This window comes from Corvus kubaryi, unplaced genomic scaffold (genome assembly GCF_017639235.1).
Source record: "Corvus kubaryi isolate FWS band 111438036 unplaced genomic scaffold, C.kubaryi_AGA036_p1.0 split3-131, whole genome shotgun sequence".
In the NCBI taxonomy this organism is placed as follows: Eukaryota; Metazoa; Chordata; class Aves; order Passeriformes; family Corvidae; genus Corvus; species Corvus kubaryi.
In genome coordinates, this window is record NW_024582083.1 from 3,090,435 (window position 1) to 3,110,072 (window position 19,638).

The following is a 19,638-nucleotide window of genomic DNA, read 5'->3' on the forward strand; positions in this document are numbered from 1 at the left end:
ACCTCATACAACTGGCAGCTGGGGTAAATCCATAAAAAAAAATCTTTCACTGTGTCCTTAGAAGAAAAGAAAATTTGGAGCTGCGTCAGTGCTCCCAACAAACTGTCAAGCCAGCCTTAGCTCCTTATGAGGTGGCTTGACTTACTGTGCTGCATTACTGCTACCTAAAAATGAAGTGTTTCACTCCTTTTCCTGTTCAAAAATCTAGAATGGAAAAGTACCTCAAGAGTTTAATGATGCTTCAGTGACATCTGTGTAAGCAGTCACCACACCTAATATTTAGGTGTTCAATTCCCTGAACACTCACTTTGTTGACAAAGGCGCTTCTCTGCTGGTGACAGAATGGCTGGTAAGTCACAATTACCTGGGCTCAGGGAAGTGGAACAAAGAGGTACCAGGATCTCTGCATATCTCTATTGAATGGAGCTATAGTTGGAGAAGTCTCAGCAAACCCAGTTTGCCTTAGAGATTCTGCAGTCCCAGTCACTCCTTTCATGACTGTATGAAAGCTCACGCACAACAAAACAGATTTGTTAGAGTTTACCTTAAGTCTGTCCTGAATGAAATCAAGCTGTATTCATCTGCTCTGTTCAGCCTCTTGCTCTTAGTAATGCTAACCTTTTCGGGTTGTGGCAAAAGAATGTGCATTTACTATGGAGTTTGGAGATTCTTTCAACTTTAACAGGCTGTAGTTCAAATCAAAATGAGGGTGCTGTCTGGGAGTTCATAGTCATTGATGTGCAAGGAATGAACAGAACTATTGCACATTCAGGATACTCTCCATAGCCTTGTACTATATCATGCAAGGACTTTGAGTCATTACTAACATCAGAAAAAGAAACTGCACTTTAGCTTGACTCATTTTTAATATTAGAAAAAAGAGATTGCATTTTAGCTTGACTCAAGCCAGTTAACCCAGACATCACAGCCAAAACAAGTTTCCAAGTGTTTGGCACAAGTGTCTGTGTAAGTAAGTACATAGTGATCTCAAGTGATCTTAGTCTTAGCTGTGCAAAACTGTTTGGAAAGAATGGGTTATCTAGTGCTAAAATAAGATTGCTCTTAGCCAATTGCTATTAAGTGGCTATTAATTTTGCTCTTATTTATCAGTCTGTATCAGAACTTACTGTACCCAATAGCTTCCACACTACCTGTCTGCTTCTGGAACTTGCTGTTGTCTAGAGTGGCTATGGATCAGATGCTAAAATCTGTTTGGCAGAAAACTTCCTCATCCTTCCTCCAGATTTCCTTAGTCAGGACTAATTGGCAGAATAGCTTAGGCAAGTACTGGGGTCAATGCTAGTCACTGATAACTTGTGTGATGAGATAGTGTGCCCTCAGCAAATATGTGGATGATACAAACATGGAGAAAGTGATTGACACATCAAATAATACAGGAAGCTCTAGGATTGGGCAAAATAAATTTCATGCAGTTCAACAAGGAGTGATAGATTCTGCACCTAGGTGAATAACCCCATGTACCAGTAAAGATGCAAACTGGCTAGCTGGTGTGGTGTAAAGGACCTGCAAAGGTCATAGTGGATGCCAAGTGAATAGGAGAAAGTGATGGCCTTGTTATTACCAGGAAGGCAAAATGGATTGGGCTACACTAGGATGAGAGTAAGCAGATAAAATTAAATTTTGCTTTTTACCATGTTGGTTCTGCACAGAGCTGTAATTCTGCATCCAGTTTTGGGCTCTGCAGTCCTCTTCAAGGACTACAGCTGGAGTCAGCTTAGCTGAGGACTGGCAGGACTGTCATCGGCCAAAAGTATGTGACCTTTGAGAAGAGACTGAGAAACCTGGGCTTGTTTAGTCTGGCAAAGAAGCAGCTAAATGGTGATCTAACATTTGCCCACAGTAACTTGAATGGGAATTGCAGAGATGACAAAGCTAAATTACTCCTGCTACTGTCAGATGGTATAAGAGGACACAACCCCAGGGTGCAGCTTGGAAGATTCAGTTTGGACTTTAGAATAGACTTATTAGTGAGAAGGGTAGTGCAGCAGTGAATTAGTTTACCCAGAGTTATAACCCGGGGACTTGTCCTTGTAGTCTTTGACTTGGCTATGAAAAGTGGCAGCTGCCTGGTATGGACTGTGCAACCATTCTGTGTTCAACTAGCACTTCCAACCAAACTTCTGCAAATAATAAACTTAAAGGGAAACTGGAAGAAAGGCAAATTATGTACCCAAATTTGTAGGCTCACCTTGTATTGTCTGTTCAGACTGATTTGCTTTTATGGTAGCAGACATGCAGTCAGTGAAAGTAAAAAGAATGACAGTGCACTGCAGAGGGCTGTCTTGTCAATTGCAGCAGAAAGCAAATAATAACTGAAAAACCATAGGCCCCTCAGTTTCCTTTATGTATTTTCTGTCAAGCTTAAGTCAGTCATCCAAAGATTAAGCTGTTCTGGTTCAAGGTTTCAGGAAATGAAAGGAGGATATCCTTGCTAATTTTACCTGGGAAGATAATCCCATCTTGCAGAAAGGGAAATAATAAGGTGGTAGAGGCTCTTCTCACTATGAGAGCCATGGATGGTGCGTAAGTGTTCTTGCAGGTTTGTCTGTGCATATTAACACACAGCTCTTTGTTGCTGGCCAGAGAGTAAAAAAGATAGAGAAAAATCTTGATCTGGCCTCAAAAAAGCTGGCCTCGTGGCTCTTGCAAGGCAAAATAGCCGTTTTACTGCTTTAATTTTCACCAAGACAGATAGTCACTTATGTATTATTTTCCTGACCTAAGGCCATGCATGGACTAATATAGTTTTGGCCACATTGCTTCCTCCCATATGCCTGTGCTGAGATAACAGGAGAGGCCAGTATATCTTTTCTACTTCTGTAAGGTTTTCTTGGACTATTTTCATATGGTTCATGTTGGGAATGGCAGAGCAAAGAATTACATACCTCTCAGCCAATTCAGATTAGAAATAAACAGATTTAGTTCAAATTGTTTATCCAAGCATTTAGCAGACTCTGTTGCTGCTCTTAAATATTTGATAATTTGTGGGTCAGTGATCCTTAACAGAAATTGTTAGTACTTTTGGGCAGAAATTTGAGGTTCTAGATGTGGAGAAGGGCTCTGTTACAGGCAAAGATTTGGGGTGGACTTGCCTGGCCGGCCAGAAGTGGCCCTTAACAGAAGACTTTATTTTCTTTGTATTTTCCTTCCTTTTTCATGGTCCATACTGCAGTCAAGCACATCCTGAAAACCAGCTCTAGCTTTCACACAAACTTTTAAGTCTCCCTTACCAATAACCTTGGAGGAACATTTCTTTTCACACAGCAACATGGGTACTAATGTGATAATGAAATACCATCTGTATGCATCCCAACATGAGAGAAGAATTTCAGTTCTGCCTTTTACTACTATGTGATTTTTTTCCTGACAAAGACAGAACCCTGATTTCCAATTTATTTCTGGGCACCAAATTAAGTAAATGGGTACTCTGCTTGAGTAGATCCTTAGTTATTATGACCAAGCAACTGTGTCTCTGCTATTATTTTAGAAAAACTTCTCCAGACTTTAAATGAAGACAGAGGAGGCAGGACAATTACAATGGAGAATTTGTTTACAGGCTGTCACTAGAAGAGACATAATGCCTCCCTTTATCATCACTTGTCAGAGCAGTGACAGCCTGTAAACAGCCTGCCCGTGCATTATTCTTTATTTGTCACCACTTGTGCCAGCTCTTGCCCTAGCAGGTGCCTGGCACGTGTCAAACTTATGATTCATGGATTCATTTGATCAGCACTGTAAAGAAAAGTATGATGTATTTTCTTTTAAATTACAAATTAGATATTTGGTCCCCATATCTAATGAAAGGGGCTTTGGCTTCTTTATATGCAAAAGGTACCATTTATAGATTACTCTAGAATTTAAATATTGGCTTCTCTCTCATGCCCAATTCTGAAAGTGGAATTTATGTAATACTACAGAATATAAATTAAACCATCCTACCACCCTTTTCTATTGTCATGGCAAATCTGTTCATACTGTTTCTTTTGGTAGTGAATGGGCAGAATGTGTTGTCCTCTGGACATTTGAATGTCTTTTTATTACAGGTTGCTGTCTATTTTACACACTGCATTATAATTTCTTTCAAATAATTTCTCTAGAATTATAGTTTTGTGCTGACATTGATTCATGCATGTTTACTTGTGCACTTCAGTGTGCTTACTAGTAAATGTATATGTGTAACGTAGAGGGTTTGTGTGTGAGATCCTTCTTCTGGAGATAATATTAGCAACTAAATAGTTGAGATCTGTGAGAAAATGCAGTTGTACTAGGAAATAAAATATTTGGTGTTCTGTGAGGGAAATTTATGGAGTTCTGTGAAAAGGGGCACTTTATTCTAATAGATTTGGCAAATTACAAGATTTAAAAAGTAAAAAAAAAAAGATTTAAAATTTAAGAGACCTGTTTCCCGTGTTTGCAAGGAATCCAAAGTAATGAAAGAACAGTATGAACTACCATTGATTTCATGGATTTCAAGCTCCAATACAACTGATGACAATCAAATCATACTATTCAACTCTATTGTTATTCAGCAATTGATATAAGAACAGAAAAGAATGTATCGTAATTTGATACTTCACGTCATCCCTTGCTGAAGTGTTTTCCCAAGAAGATAGGCACTCAGCTTTCAGAATTTGCTCACTGAAAGATGTGTAAGGAATGAAATAATTCCTTTGTATGAGGTTGAATTTCAGTGAAAAGGGTGCATTTGTATGAGTTCATTTAAACATCAGTGGTGGCCGTATTCAAACTGCCTGTTGTAAGGGCCTTACCCTAACCATTGTGACACCAGCTAGGGAAGGTCCAACTCACATGTGCCTACAGGCAACAGAGAGCCTACCAACACCACAAACAATTTGAATTGTCCAAGTAAGGCTCCTGCTTCTCTCCATCAGAGTGTTTAGGTGCTTTCTTGGTATCTGCCTTCACCCACAAAGAGGGAAACTACCTAGAAAAAGCAAAGAGTAAAAAAGCAATTGTGTCTGACACATAATGAAATTCAGAGCTATGTAGTAGCTGGTCAGCTCCTCTGGTCAGCTTAGAGCCTCATCAGTGAACCCATCTGTGAGGGCAGGCAGGTGACGATGGGGCATTTGTACTATAGCCAAGGCTTTTAGTGGTTGCTTCCACAGCTGGAGAGGTGTGTTCTGGCTGAGTAGCCCAATTCTTTTTGGCGCGTGTCTGTACAATGTGCAGCAATGTGGTCTTGCTCTTGGTGCTGGGTCCCTATGCACTATTCAGTGCAAACAAACTGAAGACTTGTGGATGGAGGAGGAGAAGGGTTAGGTGACCTTAGAGAACTGCAGGAAATTTCTGGTGTCTGAGGACTCACAGAACCTACGGTACCTAACTGATTAGATTTGATTTACTTTGGAAATATGTAATAACCTGTCACTTTGGAGCTTTTTCATTTTTCATGGCTATTAGATGGTACGATTTACAATACAGAAAAAAATCCAGACTGACAGCCCTAACAGACTTTCTTATATTACTTGCAAGATCTTTGTATCTTTGTTTTTAAGGTCTATTTCCCTTCTTCTATATTCCTGCACTATGGGAATAGTCTCAATGGAGCTCATAAAAACAGAAAAACAGTTCAATAAATACACACTTTAAACAGTCTTGCCTGTGGGCACAAAATGATCCAGGGCTTGAATTAACCTCAGTTCAGTCACAAAACTGAATTGTAGCTAGTACCTAAAATGAGTCAGAGTAGCACACAGGCCTTGTCCTGTGAATGTGGTTGGTCATACAAAACCCACCATTCAAGACACAGGACATCTCTTGACATTGTTACTGTTGGGGGATTGTGTTGGGGTTTTATTGGGTATGTAAATAGTGAAACGGGATGGAAAAAGGGATACTTCTTCCCATCTTATTTCAGAATTTAATGTGTGTTCTACAGTCAACCACAGAGTAGAAGACAAAAACATTCTATATGTATCTGAAGGTCATTCTTTTTTTTTTTTTTGCCTCAGACTTGGCTTTCCTCACTTGACCTAGTACTTCTTCCAGGGAGTACTTCTCATGACTCAGGATGTCTCCACAGTGTTGAGTTTCTCCTCCCAGAAGCCCTCTGTTCTGTTATCTTTGCAGGCTGATGTTCCCAGTCCCTCTTCTGTGCTAGGGTGCATCAGGATTCCTCGGTACAGAGGACCATCCCATGTAGTACTCTTCCACTAAATACACATAAATACGCATCAGTGTTCTACTTCTTCCTAATCTGCAGGTATCTTTGGAAAGTCTTACGTGTTTGTCAGCTAGGAAAAAAACAAGATGAAAAGAAACATGTGCACGGAGCTCTATTTCACTGGATCTTAATTTTTTTTTTCAGGATCCTGTATTGCACTGTGAGTGTTGTGACTTGCTTGCTCATTGACCTGAATTTGTGTGTCACCATTATATACTCCAGGATACTTCTAAATGGAAATCCTTTTGGCTTGTCCACAGCAAAATTCTTGCAATCTGTAATGATTTAAGGACAGGAACAAGGCCTGCTGTCCATAAAAGTGCAAAGAATTAGTAGCCAATATCAGAAACAAGCATAACTTGACAAAGCCATTTCAGTGAGACTTAGCTTGCAAACCCTAGCATCACTAAATGTAGCTTATCAGCAGTTTTACTTATCAGAGACTAAGCTTTTCTCTCCCTTTTTCCCTGACGAATGAAATTATCATGTTTTTCCAAAGTAATGAGTGTCAAGCTGAGGTGTTATAGCAAAGACAAAAGATCAGGATTTGTCTTGTAGATGTGTTTAGGAAGAGGCAAAACTGTGGGGTGTTTTTTTGTTGTTGGATTTTCTTATGAATCTTGGCGTGCATTTCTTATCAGAAGAAAAAATGTTCCCAAAGATGATGTTTTGCGATACAAACAACCAGATTTTGCAGATCAGAGAACTTATCAACTACTCTAAATTTGCACCTTAATTTTATTAGAAATTCAGCTGTCTATGTGCTGTCATGCTGGTATCCAACTATTAAAATCTTTCTTCATTTTCCATTACAAAAGCAATCTCATCCTGCTATTTTTATTTTTAAAAATTTATTTCCATGCATATTTCTTCATAATAAGTTGATATAGGAAACTGACTTGGAAAAGACACTTTATAAAATGACACGCCAGAGTGTTATATGGCCCTGGGCTGCAGGAGCCAGAGAATGGATGAATATCCTGCAGCTCTTTTGGCCATTGTATCGTGGATGGCAGGTTGCCAGTAGCAACTGCAGCAGAGTGTCAGTGTCTTCCTCTGTGTGATAAAACAGAGAATATTTGCACTTTCTGAACTATCTCAGGAGGATTTGTGGCAGAGTTTGGAGGACTTGAAGTGACAAGAGATGGAAGTAGATAAGCTCCTTGCAGGTTGTACGCCAACCTGTCCTTCTGTTGGCTCCTCCAGACCTGGCACCACTGACGCTTTTTTGCCCTTCTTTCTAGAGCATTTGAAAGAGAAGCTGGAGGAATACATGGTCCGTTTTGCCAAGGTGAGGATTGTGCGTACCAAGAAACGAGAAGGGCTCATTCGGACAAGGCTGCTAGGAGCCTCGCTGGCTAGAGGAGAAGTCTTGACGTTTCTGGATTCCCACTGCGAAGTCAACGTGAATTGGCTGCCTCCCTTGCTTAGTAAGTGCATGAGCGTTCATCAGACATTAAAATCAGAACATGCAACCAACAATTGAAGCTATGTCCTACAGTAAGCAGGACATACACTTTACCAAAGTGTTTGCAGTTCTGCTGCAGTGTCTGAAGTGTCAGTATGAGAGAGAACTCCAAGAAATGTGAGAAGTTGCATTTTGTTTCTTGAGACTAAAGGACTAGTAAAATCTTGCAGTATTGCTTTAGCTTACTATAGTTACAATTTATTTTATTATTACTACTACTAAATACACCACTAAATCTAGTATTATGCTATGTCCTTACTATACACCTGAAAGTTTTGTTATGCAGGTATTGCACTCCTTCCTAGTTTTCTACATTGCATTAAAACAGCTTTTGCTGTAAATATATCCAAGGCCTCAGTGTTAAATCCAATAGCAACAGCATTCACAACAGGAAGCTCAGAAAGAATGATTTGCTATTGACTGCTTTGCTGGATTCCAGCTGCAGCCAGCAAAGCTCCATTAGTTAAAGGAATGGAAAGAATCAATTGTTGTAGTCTAGGATTTCACTTCAGGAAACAATATTCTCTTTTCTACACGCCTGACTACATGCAAAGTATATATGCTTTGCAAAGTGAGTGCTTTCTGCTACCATAACTAACGGAAATTTCTGAGTTGCCTAATAAAGAAATTTGTAGTAATTTTAAAAGTCTGCACTAAGTACACAAAAGGTTATGGTTTCACTAATTAACGGTTATTGTTTCTAGATTTTTGTTGTTAGGACTCTTGGGCCACACAGTAAGCTGATGAAGCATTTGCAGCAAGATGTGCTGTTCTGATAATGAGCTATCAGTAGAGACCAAGAAAAGTCCTGGTAACTAGCTTCTCTTCAGATCAGTAACAAGATAATCCACAAAATTCCAAATTTTTTTCCTTTCTGGCTTCCATATCAAATCATGCATGCAGTCTTTCCCTTTGTTAGCCCTTTGCCCTCAGTTACAACATCTGCATTTTAAAAATAACCTCCATGTCTTCATGTGAAGCACAAATGGCATAAAGGAGCAGAGAGAAATACAAGTTTCAACTAGCCTTCTACATGCAGCCCCAAAAAGTAGCCATTAAACACTCATGAGTACTCTATGTGTACAGCCACCTTTCCTTTGCCTTCTGATTTTGTCCCACTGCACAAAATACATTGCCACAAATTTTAAAAATCTCAAGAAGTTTCTCACTCATGTCCTTTGAGGTCTTTTGCTAGGTTACAGCTTTAACCCTTCAATTTTGCAAACTTAAACACAAGAAAATTGCAAGTTGCAGAAACAGTTCCTTTTCTTGCTTTCTCATCTGAAAGGAATAATATTATCATTAAGATTGGAATAGACCTGCAAGACCATCAGGTTCAATCTTTGATCTAATACCATGACCAGTAAACAAAATCCCAAAGTGCTACGTCCACTCATTTTTTGAATACTTCTAGGGATGGTGAGCCCACCACTTCCCTGGGCAGCCTGTCTCAATGCTTAATTATTCTTTCAGTGAGGAAATTTTTCCTAATCTCCAATCTGAACCTCCCCTGGTGCAACTTGAGGCCAGTTCCCCTTGTCCTATCACTGGGAGAAGAGACTGACCCCCACCTTACCACAACCCCTCCTTTCAAGCAGTTGTAGAGAGGCTCAGGTCTTCCCTGAGCCTCCTTTTCTCCAGGCTAAACAACCCCAGCACCCTCAGTTGCTCCTCATAGGACCTGTGCTCCAGACCCTCCACCAGCTCCATTGCCCTTCTCTGGACATGCTCCAGTGCCTCAATGTCTTTCCTGTACTGAAGGGCCCAGAACTGGACACAGCACTTGATGTGCAGCCTCACCAGCACTGAGTACAGAGGGACAGTCACTGCTCTGGTTCTGCTGGCCACACTTATTGCTGGTACAGGCCAGGATGCCATTGGCCTTCTTGGCCACCTGGGCACAGCTGGCTCATGTTCAGATGCTGCCAACCAGCACCTCCAAGTTCTTTTCCTCTGGGCAGCTTTCTAGATGTGCATCTGTAAGCCTTTAGTGCTGCATGGAGTTATGAGCCAAGCGCCTCAGTCCTTGATCCAGCCTATCCAGATCCCTCTATAGAGCCTTCCTGCCCTCCAGCAGGTTGACACTCCCATCCAACTTGGTGTCATCTGCAACCTGGCTGAGGGTGCACTTAATCTCCTTCTAGATCATCAATAAAGATGTTCAAAAGTACTGGCCCCAACAGCACTTGCAATCTTCCACCGGCTGGATTTAACTTCATTCACCACCATTCTCCAGGCTGGCCATCTGGCCACTTTTTTATCCAGTGAAGAGTCCACCTGTTTAAGCTGCCAGCTTCTCCAGGACAATGCTGTGAGAGACAGTATCAAAGGCTTTACTGAAGACCAGGTAGCAATGTCCACAGCCCTTCCCCAGATCCACTAGGCAGGGTACCTGCTTATAGAAGGAGATCATGTTAGGCAGGCAGGATCAGACTTTCATAAACCTGTCCTGGCTGGGCCTGATCCCGTAGCCTGTGTGAAATCAAGATAATCTGTTCCATACATCTGGCCAGATTTCACCCTGTAAAAACTGAAAAATAAATAGAATGGCAATTAAGGATTCATAATGGCAGCCAGGTTGCAGTTGGATATTGAACCCTAAGCCTCAAACCAGAAAACCGGAAAGATGAGAGCAACTTTATCAGTGCCCCTTAGTTCTCAAGAGGGATGAGATCTTTCTCATTCCACATACAGTAGAATACCTGTAGATAGCCAACCATCCAGAGGACCTGGAAATGAATCTTGAGGAATACTGAAGCCCAGAATCAAATCTGCTTTATTTTGAAAGAAAAAGTAGAGCATTATGTGAAAGACAAATATAAAATGAGCACACCTCTAGTATATTTTCCCTGTGCCCTGTTTTTCTAAAGGGATTAGAGAACTTTCTTATAAACTTCAGATGGCAAATATTTACTGTACTGAAATCAGATGCCACCTGGCTGCTAATAATAGTAAAGTTAGTGTATGTTTTCGAGTGTTTATCTGAAGTTATATCTTGTATTCACTCAGCACTGCACGTGACTGAAAGTCATTCAGGGAAACCACAACACAGGACATGTTGAGTGTTTATTGCTTTGAAGCTGCCCTGTTCTAGCTCTGATTGTATCTGCCATGTGTAGTGCAAAATCCTTAACAAGTACATGGTTCAGCCCTGCTCTGGACTGTCAGTCTTTCCTGAGAGGGCCAGTGGTTTCCACTGTTCCAAACCAGGTTTTGTTCAACATGAGACCTTGAAAGTTAGAGGCTGGGGATGGGGATGAGGAAACCAAGAGCCATCTCTTGAAGATGGTTCTCAGAGCTATTTAGGTATCTAACTTATATTTTCAGAATTGGCTATCAGCTTTTAGACAGAAGGAAGACTGTTATTTCGGTACTTGCAGGGTATCTAAATGGCTATGTGGAGCTGAGCCACAATTGTTTTAAGTTACGGTCCTTTGTTCCGTTTTGTTTTGTACCGGTTTGGCCAAATTTAGAAATATATCCCCTGAGAGAAGGCACAACCACCCCTCCCCCACCAGGTTCGGGAAAAAATAAATTTTCCTCAAAGGAAAGTGAAGGAGATAAAACTATTTCTTTACCAAACACACAGGAAAAGGAAAATAATGCTAAACAATAAAATCTCTCGCTGTGGAGAAAAAACCTGGGAAAAAGTGTTAAGAGTCCTCCCTTTGGTCTCCTCAGAGCTGGGGCTTGGCCCAGGGCCAGGCCCTCTGTGCCCAGTGGAAAGTCCTCCTGATGTGCTCTGATATTAAAGCAGTCCAGTAGAAAAGGGAGAAAATCCGAAATTCCAGGGAAGGAAAAGCAAAGTTCAACTCTCAGCCTCTCTCCGGAAAAAAGGAAACGGAAAAAAACTGGCCAAAAACTCACTGGAAAGCAGCAAGCTGGGTGCCTCCTCACTCCCCTGCTATCTCTGTGTGACCTTGAACAAGCTGCAAACTGCTTTGAAAAAGTTTTGCTCAGTTTAGAGGCATAGAAAGGCACAAAGTTTATTTCTGGGCATAAAGCAGCGACATGGGATACACATCATAAAGTCACCCCAGGACATGTTTTCATAAAAATGGGTGTAAAATGTCCTTATTTTCTTTAAGTTTTATTTAGTTTATTTCTTTAGCTTAAATGGGCTCTTACGACACTCTGAGATACTAGAGAGTTTTGACTTATGCTCACTGTGTAGGCAGCTGTAGTGATGTAAAAAGGCTGGCAAACACAGCTGTTTGTTGTCACTCCTCAGCAGAAGGAAAGATGTGACTTGGGCTCCAGCACTTGACAGTTTAGTGCAGTGTGAAGACACAATTATTGCAGTTAAGAAACTGAGTGGCAAACAGGAAAGGTGCAGGCACCTTTTCCTTCTGCTAATGTTGCTGCAGGAGTAGTAAGAGGAGAGATGGACAGTAGATCAGCAGTAACATAGGCTACCATAACTGGGTTTGTTGAAACAGATTCCTTTCCTGACCAAGAATTAAAAATGTATCATGATCAAGTTATGCTTAACAACTTATCAAAACATCTTCTTGTTATCCATCTTCACAACATGTATATGATGTATTGCTTGACAGTGAGGAAACTGAGGGCACAACTACTTATGGAAACTCAGAAAACAAGAGATAATTTGCTGAGTTACTCAAATGTTGTCACTATCTGTGATCACATATTTAAGGAGAACAATAAAAATATTTGCATTGAAAAATTACAAAAATAAGACTATTTGCAATTTGGCATTGTTACTTTATCCAGCCCAATTTGAAACAAGCACCTGAAATTAAAGGGGTACCTCTTTGTCATAAAGATAAAACCTGCATTTCTGAGACAGTGACTCATCCATATTGAAAACTTCTGTTTATTGCCATATATGCTTACTCTGCTTGATCCAAAAAGTGCTGAATTGAAATATGTATGTATATATTGGTTAAAATTGCTAGGGAGAGAGCTCTGAGCCATGTTCCCTCTTGTTCCCATGCTTTCCCTCAAATATGCAAGATTTTTGAATGTACAGTGATGCTTATCTCTTTGTTCTTCCCTTTAACTGAAGTCTTTATGCACTGAAATAATGCATGGATATTTTTAAACCAGTAGGAATCTGTAAGGGGATGAGGAGTAAAGGCAGTGGAAGAGAAACTGTAGAGCATTTCTGCTGTGGCTTTCAGTGTCTGGCATTAGGAGCAGGTGGAGGAAAGAGCAGTGGCTGATAAAGGCAGCAGCATGTTTGCATACTGGCATGTGATACCACCACACTTGTGAAATGTAAGCTAGCCCTACAGCCTTTTCTTTCTGTTTCCTAAATTCATATTGGGGATATACATTTAAGCCTAAGTAGTATGTATGTAAAATTCATTATTTTAGGCATACTGAAAGAAACATTGAGGCTGCAAGTTTGGTTACTCTGTCTTTTGGTGTGCACAACTACAAACACCATGGTTTCATAAGAAATCAAGATCTTCCTGTGGTTCCTTATCTCTAAAACATTTTGGGGACTGAGAAGTTCTGCAGAAACACACTAAAACAGGCAGGTAAACATCATCATACTTGCAGAATTCTTGAGAGTTGCAGAAATTAAGACTGGGCTTGAGCTTGAGAATTGCTCAAATAAATTTCCCTCTGACCAACTCTGCATGAGACTTGGAGCTTCAAATCCTTCAGTGTATTTAAAGACTGCAGCTTTTAAAGATGAAGAGAAGGATACTAAAGCATTATGAGTCTACCTTTGACCTGCTCCAGACAAATCAATCCCATTTAGTTTCTCTCCTCCAATCAGTTTAGAAGGGGGGTTCAGAGACAGATTGTTATAAGCCCTGTAACTATTAGGAGGGCCATCACAGGAAAGAGATTATGTAAAAGTGACTTTATATAATGATCACAGATAACACTATACAGTGTGCCAGTGAATGTAATTATATTTGGCAATAGCAACAGTAACGCAGCCATTATCTCTGGGATGAGTTTCCTAGAATTTTGTGAGAGCCTGTGCTTTAAATTTATTTCACTATTAAAGGACAAGGATGTAAAAACCTGCTGAACTTCCAGTCACAGTAATTTCTCACTAGCAGCATTGATCCCTGATTTGGACAGTGTTTCTAAACTTAAGCTACTGAGAATAAATATAAAGATTCAGATGTTTTGTGAAAATAATCTTTTTTTCTTAATTGCAGTCCCTCAGAAGCATGGAAGCAGAATCTCTATTATTAATCATTATACCAGTACCACCTGCCTTCTTATCTAAGTGTTCAAGCCACACTCAGCCCTCTGATTATTTTTAGGGTATTATCAAGCATCAGTGAAATCTAAGCAACAAAACCAAAAAACAAGTTTGCCCCATAGGCCCTAAAATGTACTAAATAATATAAAGGATCTAAGCTGCCATTCAGAGAAAAAGCTTTATTATACTTGGAATTTTAAGATTTTCATTTTTTTCGAGGGTTCATAGGTAGTTTTTTACTGTCCTTTCATGTCAACACAGCTACAGGTTTTCTCTGTACTTCCTCATTTCAAACCATTAGTCTTCTGCCTAGTTCTTGATGTTGGCCTATCTTCTTTACATGTCTTTCTTTTCAGAGGAGCTTTATGGGATTAAGCAATAGGATTCACCAAAGCAGACTCAGGCCCACCTGAGCTTATGCTAGAGATGGGAATTTGATTTAGCCTCACAGTTCTAATTTTATTTTTTTTAAAAGCAAAACTAAACTCCTTTCTTTAGAAAGCAGGTAAGAATAATACTGTGGAGCCTTCTTTATAACTCAAAGATTGCTACAAAAAAAAGGACACAAGCTCTGTTTTGCTCTTTGTGTTGGAGTTTCCCTTTAATTTGAAACATTTGATCTCAAAGCTGATGCACACTACAGCCACAGGAACAGTGACTGAATGGTTGCAAGGGCCGAGATTCACATTTAGGAATAAATCTCTCTCGCAAGGGCTTCCCATACACACTCCCCACAGATGAAGGTGTATTTTTACCATTTTCTTGCTGGCTTGTTCCGTTCTGACAGACTGGGGACAGCTCAGAGTAGCAGTGTGAGAGAGATACAGTTGACTGGACTCCTATGGGTCTCACAGGGATATACTTCCCTTTAAAAAACCATAAATACTTCTAATCATTGCCCAACTGCATTAATTCTACTTTAAATAAGGGTTTGATACAGATTTGAAAAATGAAATTATGGGGGGGAGGGGGGAGCCATAGGGCACAAAGCAAAAAATCTTCAAACATCAGAAACCTGTGGGATTCACTTTGCAGTAATATGATAGATGGCTTGACTAGACATGCCGTTTCCTATTTTCTGCTTTCATTTTTCAGACCAGATTGCACTTAACCACAAAACCATCGTGTGTCCTATGATCGATGTCATTGACCACAATCACTTTGGCTACGAGGCACAGGCGGGGGATGCCATGCGAGGAGCTTTTGACTGGGAAATGTACTACAAAAGAATACCGATTCCTCCAGAGCTCCAGAGAGCTGATCCCAGCGACCCCTTTGAGTAAGTAGCGATAAAGGGGAGAGTGGGAACATGAAGAAGGGCAAGCAAAAAATGTAACTGTAGCAGAATCCAAGCCCAGACATTTCCATGTAGGCCACTTTCTGCTAATGAAAGGTAATAGAAAAAAACAGCTTTTCTACACGTTTATAAAACCTGAAAACTAGGAAAAAGATCGAGGCAACAATTTGCAGAATTCACAAGCTGTGCCTGGAAACACGACCTGGCTCAGTGATTGTACATAAGAGAAACAGGCACACACTTGTAGTAAAGTATTGGCATCGGACAAAAAGTGATTGCAATTACAGGTATTCTGTTTATTTCACAGAAACTTTATTTAATGTTTTATTTGCTAGAGATTGATGCTATATATGCATCAGCAGTTGAGTCCACATTATGCCAGCAGATGCTTTGTTTATAACTGGTGATATGGCTGCTGTATATGCAGTGCCGTAACTTAAACATAGAGCTGTCAAATCTGAACAGTGTCAAGATGATTTGTAAATAGTTTTAGATAAGACAGCCTCTGATCCCAGTATTGTAGAGATCATCTCATTCACAGGAATGATCTCCTTTTCACAAAGGTACATCCTTTTTTCTTATCTTTTCTTATAATTATTCTCATGTAAGGATCATCTAGGATTAATCCTTATCAAAAGAGAAAGGACAGACAGACAGACAGACATGGTTCTAATGTGGGAAAGTCTCCAGGTCTCTCACGCAGGCACATCCTAGCAGGCCTGCCAGCGGGGCAGGCTCTGACACTCACTAGCCCTGGCTGAACCTCCGCACTTTAGGTTATGGCGGTTTGAAACGTCAGCATATTGCCCTTCCCAAAGCAAAACCTGGAAACAATAGCAACAGAAGAACTGTGTCTCTGACCCAGACTCTGCACTGTTTTGAAGTAATGAATCTAATTCATGCAGAAGTTGACCCTAATATCCAGGGAATGACCAGCTCTGTAGAGGGAGGAGTAGGTAACTGTGACATTTGTGGGCTTATTTTCACTATTCTACTTGTTCCTTTCTAGTTATCTCCATGCAGTCTTCATCTTGCATTAGTGTAGGTGCCGATGAAGTACTTTACATCAGGTGCCAGTGTGACCACTTGTTACTGATCGAGTGGGAGCTTCAGGCAAGCCCTGCCTTAGCCTCAGATTTTTGGCAGCAGCTTAAATTTAGGTGGCCCGCACCTAAAATCGCTCTGGCCTGCAAGTTCTAAGGATGGCAGAACAGGTTTATTATAAAATGAGTTATTTATTGAATAGACCGGCAATAACAGACAAAAGGCTTTAAACATAGTTACTTACTACACAGCATAAAACAAAAAGAACTAGTAGATTACATAAAAGAATGCACAATATTGTGGTACCTTTATCAAAGCTAGCAAAGAACTAGTATAGATTAGGAGTCAATGTAATTTACCGTTAAAATAACGATAGTGTACAGAGTCCTTTCACTCAGCTCCCAAGAGAGTAACCACAAAGCAGGCATCCCAGCTTTGGGAGGAAAGCCCCACATATTTCCAAGGAACATGCAGAAGATTTCTGCTTTGTGATGGTTTGGTGTAGCTTTTGTAGTTTGTAAAGTGAACTGTCAGTCAGAAATTTCAGCTTATCTTTCCACATCTCAGCAAGATTTCTACAGCAAGATATCTATTGACAGCTGGAAGCATTACTTTCATGGCACCAAAATAACTCACTACAAGACAAGCTGTCCTGATTGAGTTATTTCATCAATTAGCAAGCTCTTGTGAGGGACAAGATGCCCTGAGTTATTTCACCAGCTAACAAGCAACAGATAAGCTCTTGTGAGGGGCGAGATGCCCTGCTACATCACTCCACAACATAGATGCAGCTAGTGCAATCACATAACACTCCAGAGTTGCTAAAGCTTTCATTGCTCTAAGTCTTCTTGGTGCTCTGAGCAGTTGTAGTTCCTTGGCACTTACTGAAAGTAACCATTGTATAACTTGGTTCAGCATTCAAAGTTTGTGTATAAGTAGAACTTCTCTATTGCCAGCAAAGCTACAGCATTGCCTACCAGCTGTTTCACATTTGCCGTTTGTAGTATGCATCTTGTAGTATCTTGTCTCAAAGACAAGAGGCCTGATGAGGGATCACTCATAGGAAAATTTCCAGAAAGAGGAGGTTTTGTGCAGTACAGAACAGTGTGGTGCTTTTGCATGAACTGCTGTTCCCGTCAGCATGGCAGCAGTGGATACCCACCTTGCCCTGCCAGCTTAAGACACAGGTAGATAAATGGCTTCTTAAGGAACAACATATAGGACAATGCAGCCTATAAATCTCTTGTAATCTGAGTAGTTGTCAGGTGGAAAGGCTTCCCAGTGCTTACACAAATCAGTGAGTCTTCCTTTGTTTTCCCCGTAACAGGATGCACATCAGAGCGATGCAGCTGGAAAAGCAGCATTGTGCATGGAACCATCCTGTCTGTCCCCACACGTGCCAGCAGGACTGAGCTAGGACAATATACTTGCTTCAAAGTACCCTCTGGCAAATGGGAATAGAAATGTTTTAAACAATCAGTATGAATTTTGCTTAGGGGAGAAATTGTTTTCTGATTCAAAGTCAGTACTGCTTCTCTCCTAGGGCCTTCTCTGCTGAGACCTCAGGTTTTTAATACCTTCCTTACAACAAATACAGTAAACATTGCAAACCATTTTACCTATCAGTAACTTAATTGACCAAGACAGCTTCTATGGAATTAAAGATATAGAACAGTTTTCCTTTAAGTACATAGACACTGAAACTAGAAATTGCTTCAGCCAGCACCATAATTATTATGCTACTATTTTGTAAGCAGTAGGGAGATTTTTTTTTTTTATTTAGGTTAAATATTTTACTGTTGGTATCGTAATAGTTTTATTTCTTGCCAGCAGAGTCAGATCTGAGATGATCCCTAATGAACTGGAAAATTGCCAGCATTTTTAGTAAACACCAGTAAATAATGGATACATGATCCAAAAAGTGTGCTGATGAGTTCTTCCCCTCACTTAAAATGCCAACACAGTATATGTGTGAAGTAGAAAAGGTCACATCAGCCTAAGAAATAATGGACGTAAAACCAGATCAAACTACAGAAGACCTAAGAGCAGTTGTTGTATCATCTGCATGGTACATCTGCTTTCCATCTGCACACGATCAAAGCACTGCTGCAGCAGACACCAGCAGCGTGTTCGCAGCCGACACAACCAACAGAAGTGCTGGCAGGTAGGCTTGTGGTATGACAGGAGCACGGGGCTTACTAAGCTCCAGTGCCAGCTCAGCTAGTGTTCTGGAATTGATCTTTTCCCATGTTTTAATTTTTTTAAATTGTATTCCACTGTGGTCAGTTTTGACCAGGTACTCTCCCGTTGAATGCCATCTATCTCAACAGTCTTCCAGTTTAAAATCCCTCTTGACGTTCTCATCCATTTGTGGTGTGCGTGTAGTCATGGTTTATTGTTCCTATACCTGCAGTGCCACTTGGGGTGGCATCTCCATCTTTTGCTGTGACAGGACTTGGAGCTTCACTGCAGGTCTGAGGTTTTTCTGATGTACACTCTCACCCATTGTCAGGCCCTCTGCGGTTATTCACAACAAGTAGCTTTACACCAAGATTTGGCTTGATGTTCATGACTTTAGGACTGTAAAACACTCTCAAAATCTTCCAGTGTCAAATTCAGGTACAGATGATGTACTAGCACTAACTGGGGAGTCACATGACAAATTCGTAACTGCACTTGGATCAGGCAGCATTCATCCACAAATTTTATCACTTTGGTTCACATATAGTTTGTCATTGGCCACACCGAATTTCCCATAGGTTTCACTGAACCAAACTACAGCCATATAAAATGTATTTTCAGTCAAAACTCCCATGTGAATTATTGGATATTTTTCTATGCCCATTGTAGCGTATAGGAAAGTTTAACAACTATTCTATAATTGGATCTCGTGTAGCTTTTAAGAGTAGCAATTTTTTGGAAAGATCTGTGGGAATATTTTTCAGGATATATTGAATCTGTATAGGCATGGAAGCTGGACTTCTCCCCTAATAAGGTTCCCTTCTCATCCAGACACTAAGTCTGTGAGCTCCTTGACTACCCTTTTTCCTGTGCCACAGAAACAACAGAAGTTTTATATTGCATTCAACTGATCTGTTACAGTTGCAGATCATCACAGTGACTGTAGTGATTTTTGTCTGGCAATTTGTGTACAATTACCCGAATATACTCTGAAGGGTGCTTCATGCTATTTTCCTCTGCTGCATCCAGGGTTGTGCAAACTCAAATTGGTGTTCTTAACGCATGGTGGGAAATGATCAGACAATTGTGGAATCATGATCATGTCACGATGATGCTCGCTGTCTTGATCCCAGGATGAGTGATCATTCAGCAGAATTGGAGATGACTTGGGACATTTTCTTCTAGTCCATAAGCAGGGAGGACCAGAGATGTTTATCTGCTTTGTGGCAAGGGTCATCTTGGCTTAT

At 40.5% G+C, this 19,638-nt stretch overlaps 1 protein-coding gene across 1 annotated transcript in view; it reads left to right on the plus strand.

Moving 5' to 3' along the window:
• Positions 1 to 19,638, plus strand: part of GALNTL6 (polypeptide N-acetylgalactosaminyltransferase like 6) — a 446,456-nt gene that overhangs the window by 360,508 nt on the left and 66,310 nt on the right. The window contains exons 5-6 of the mRNA XM_042014915.1: positions 7,453 to 7,638; positions 14,965 to 15,148. Coding sequence (XP_041870849.1) covers positions 7,453 to 7,638; positions 14,965 to 15,148 — 370 coding nt within the window. The remainder of the gene's footprint in view (positions 1 to 7,452; positions 7,639 to 14,964; positions 15,149 to 19,638) is intronic.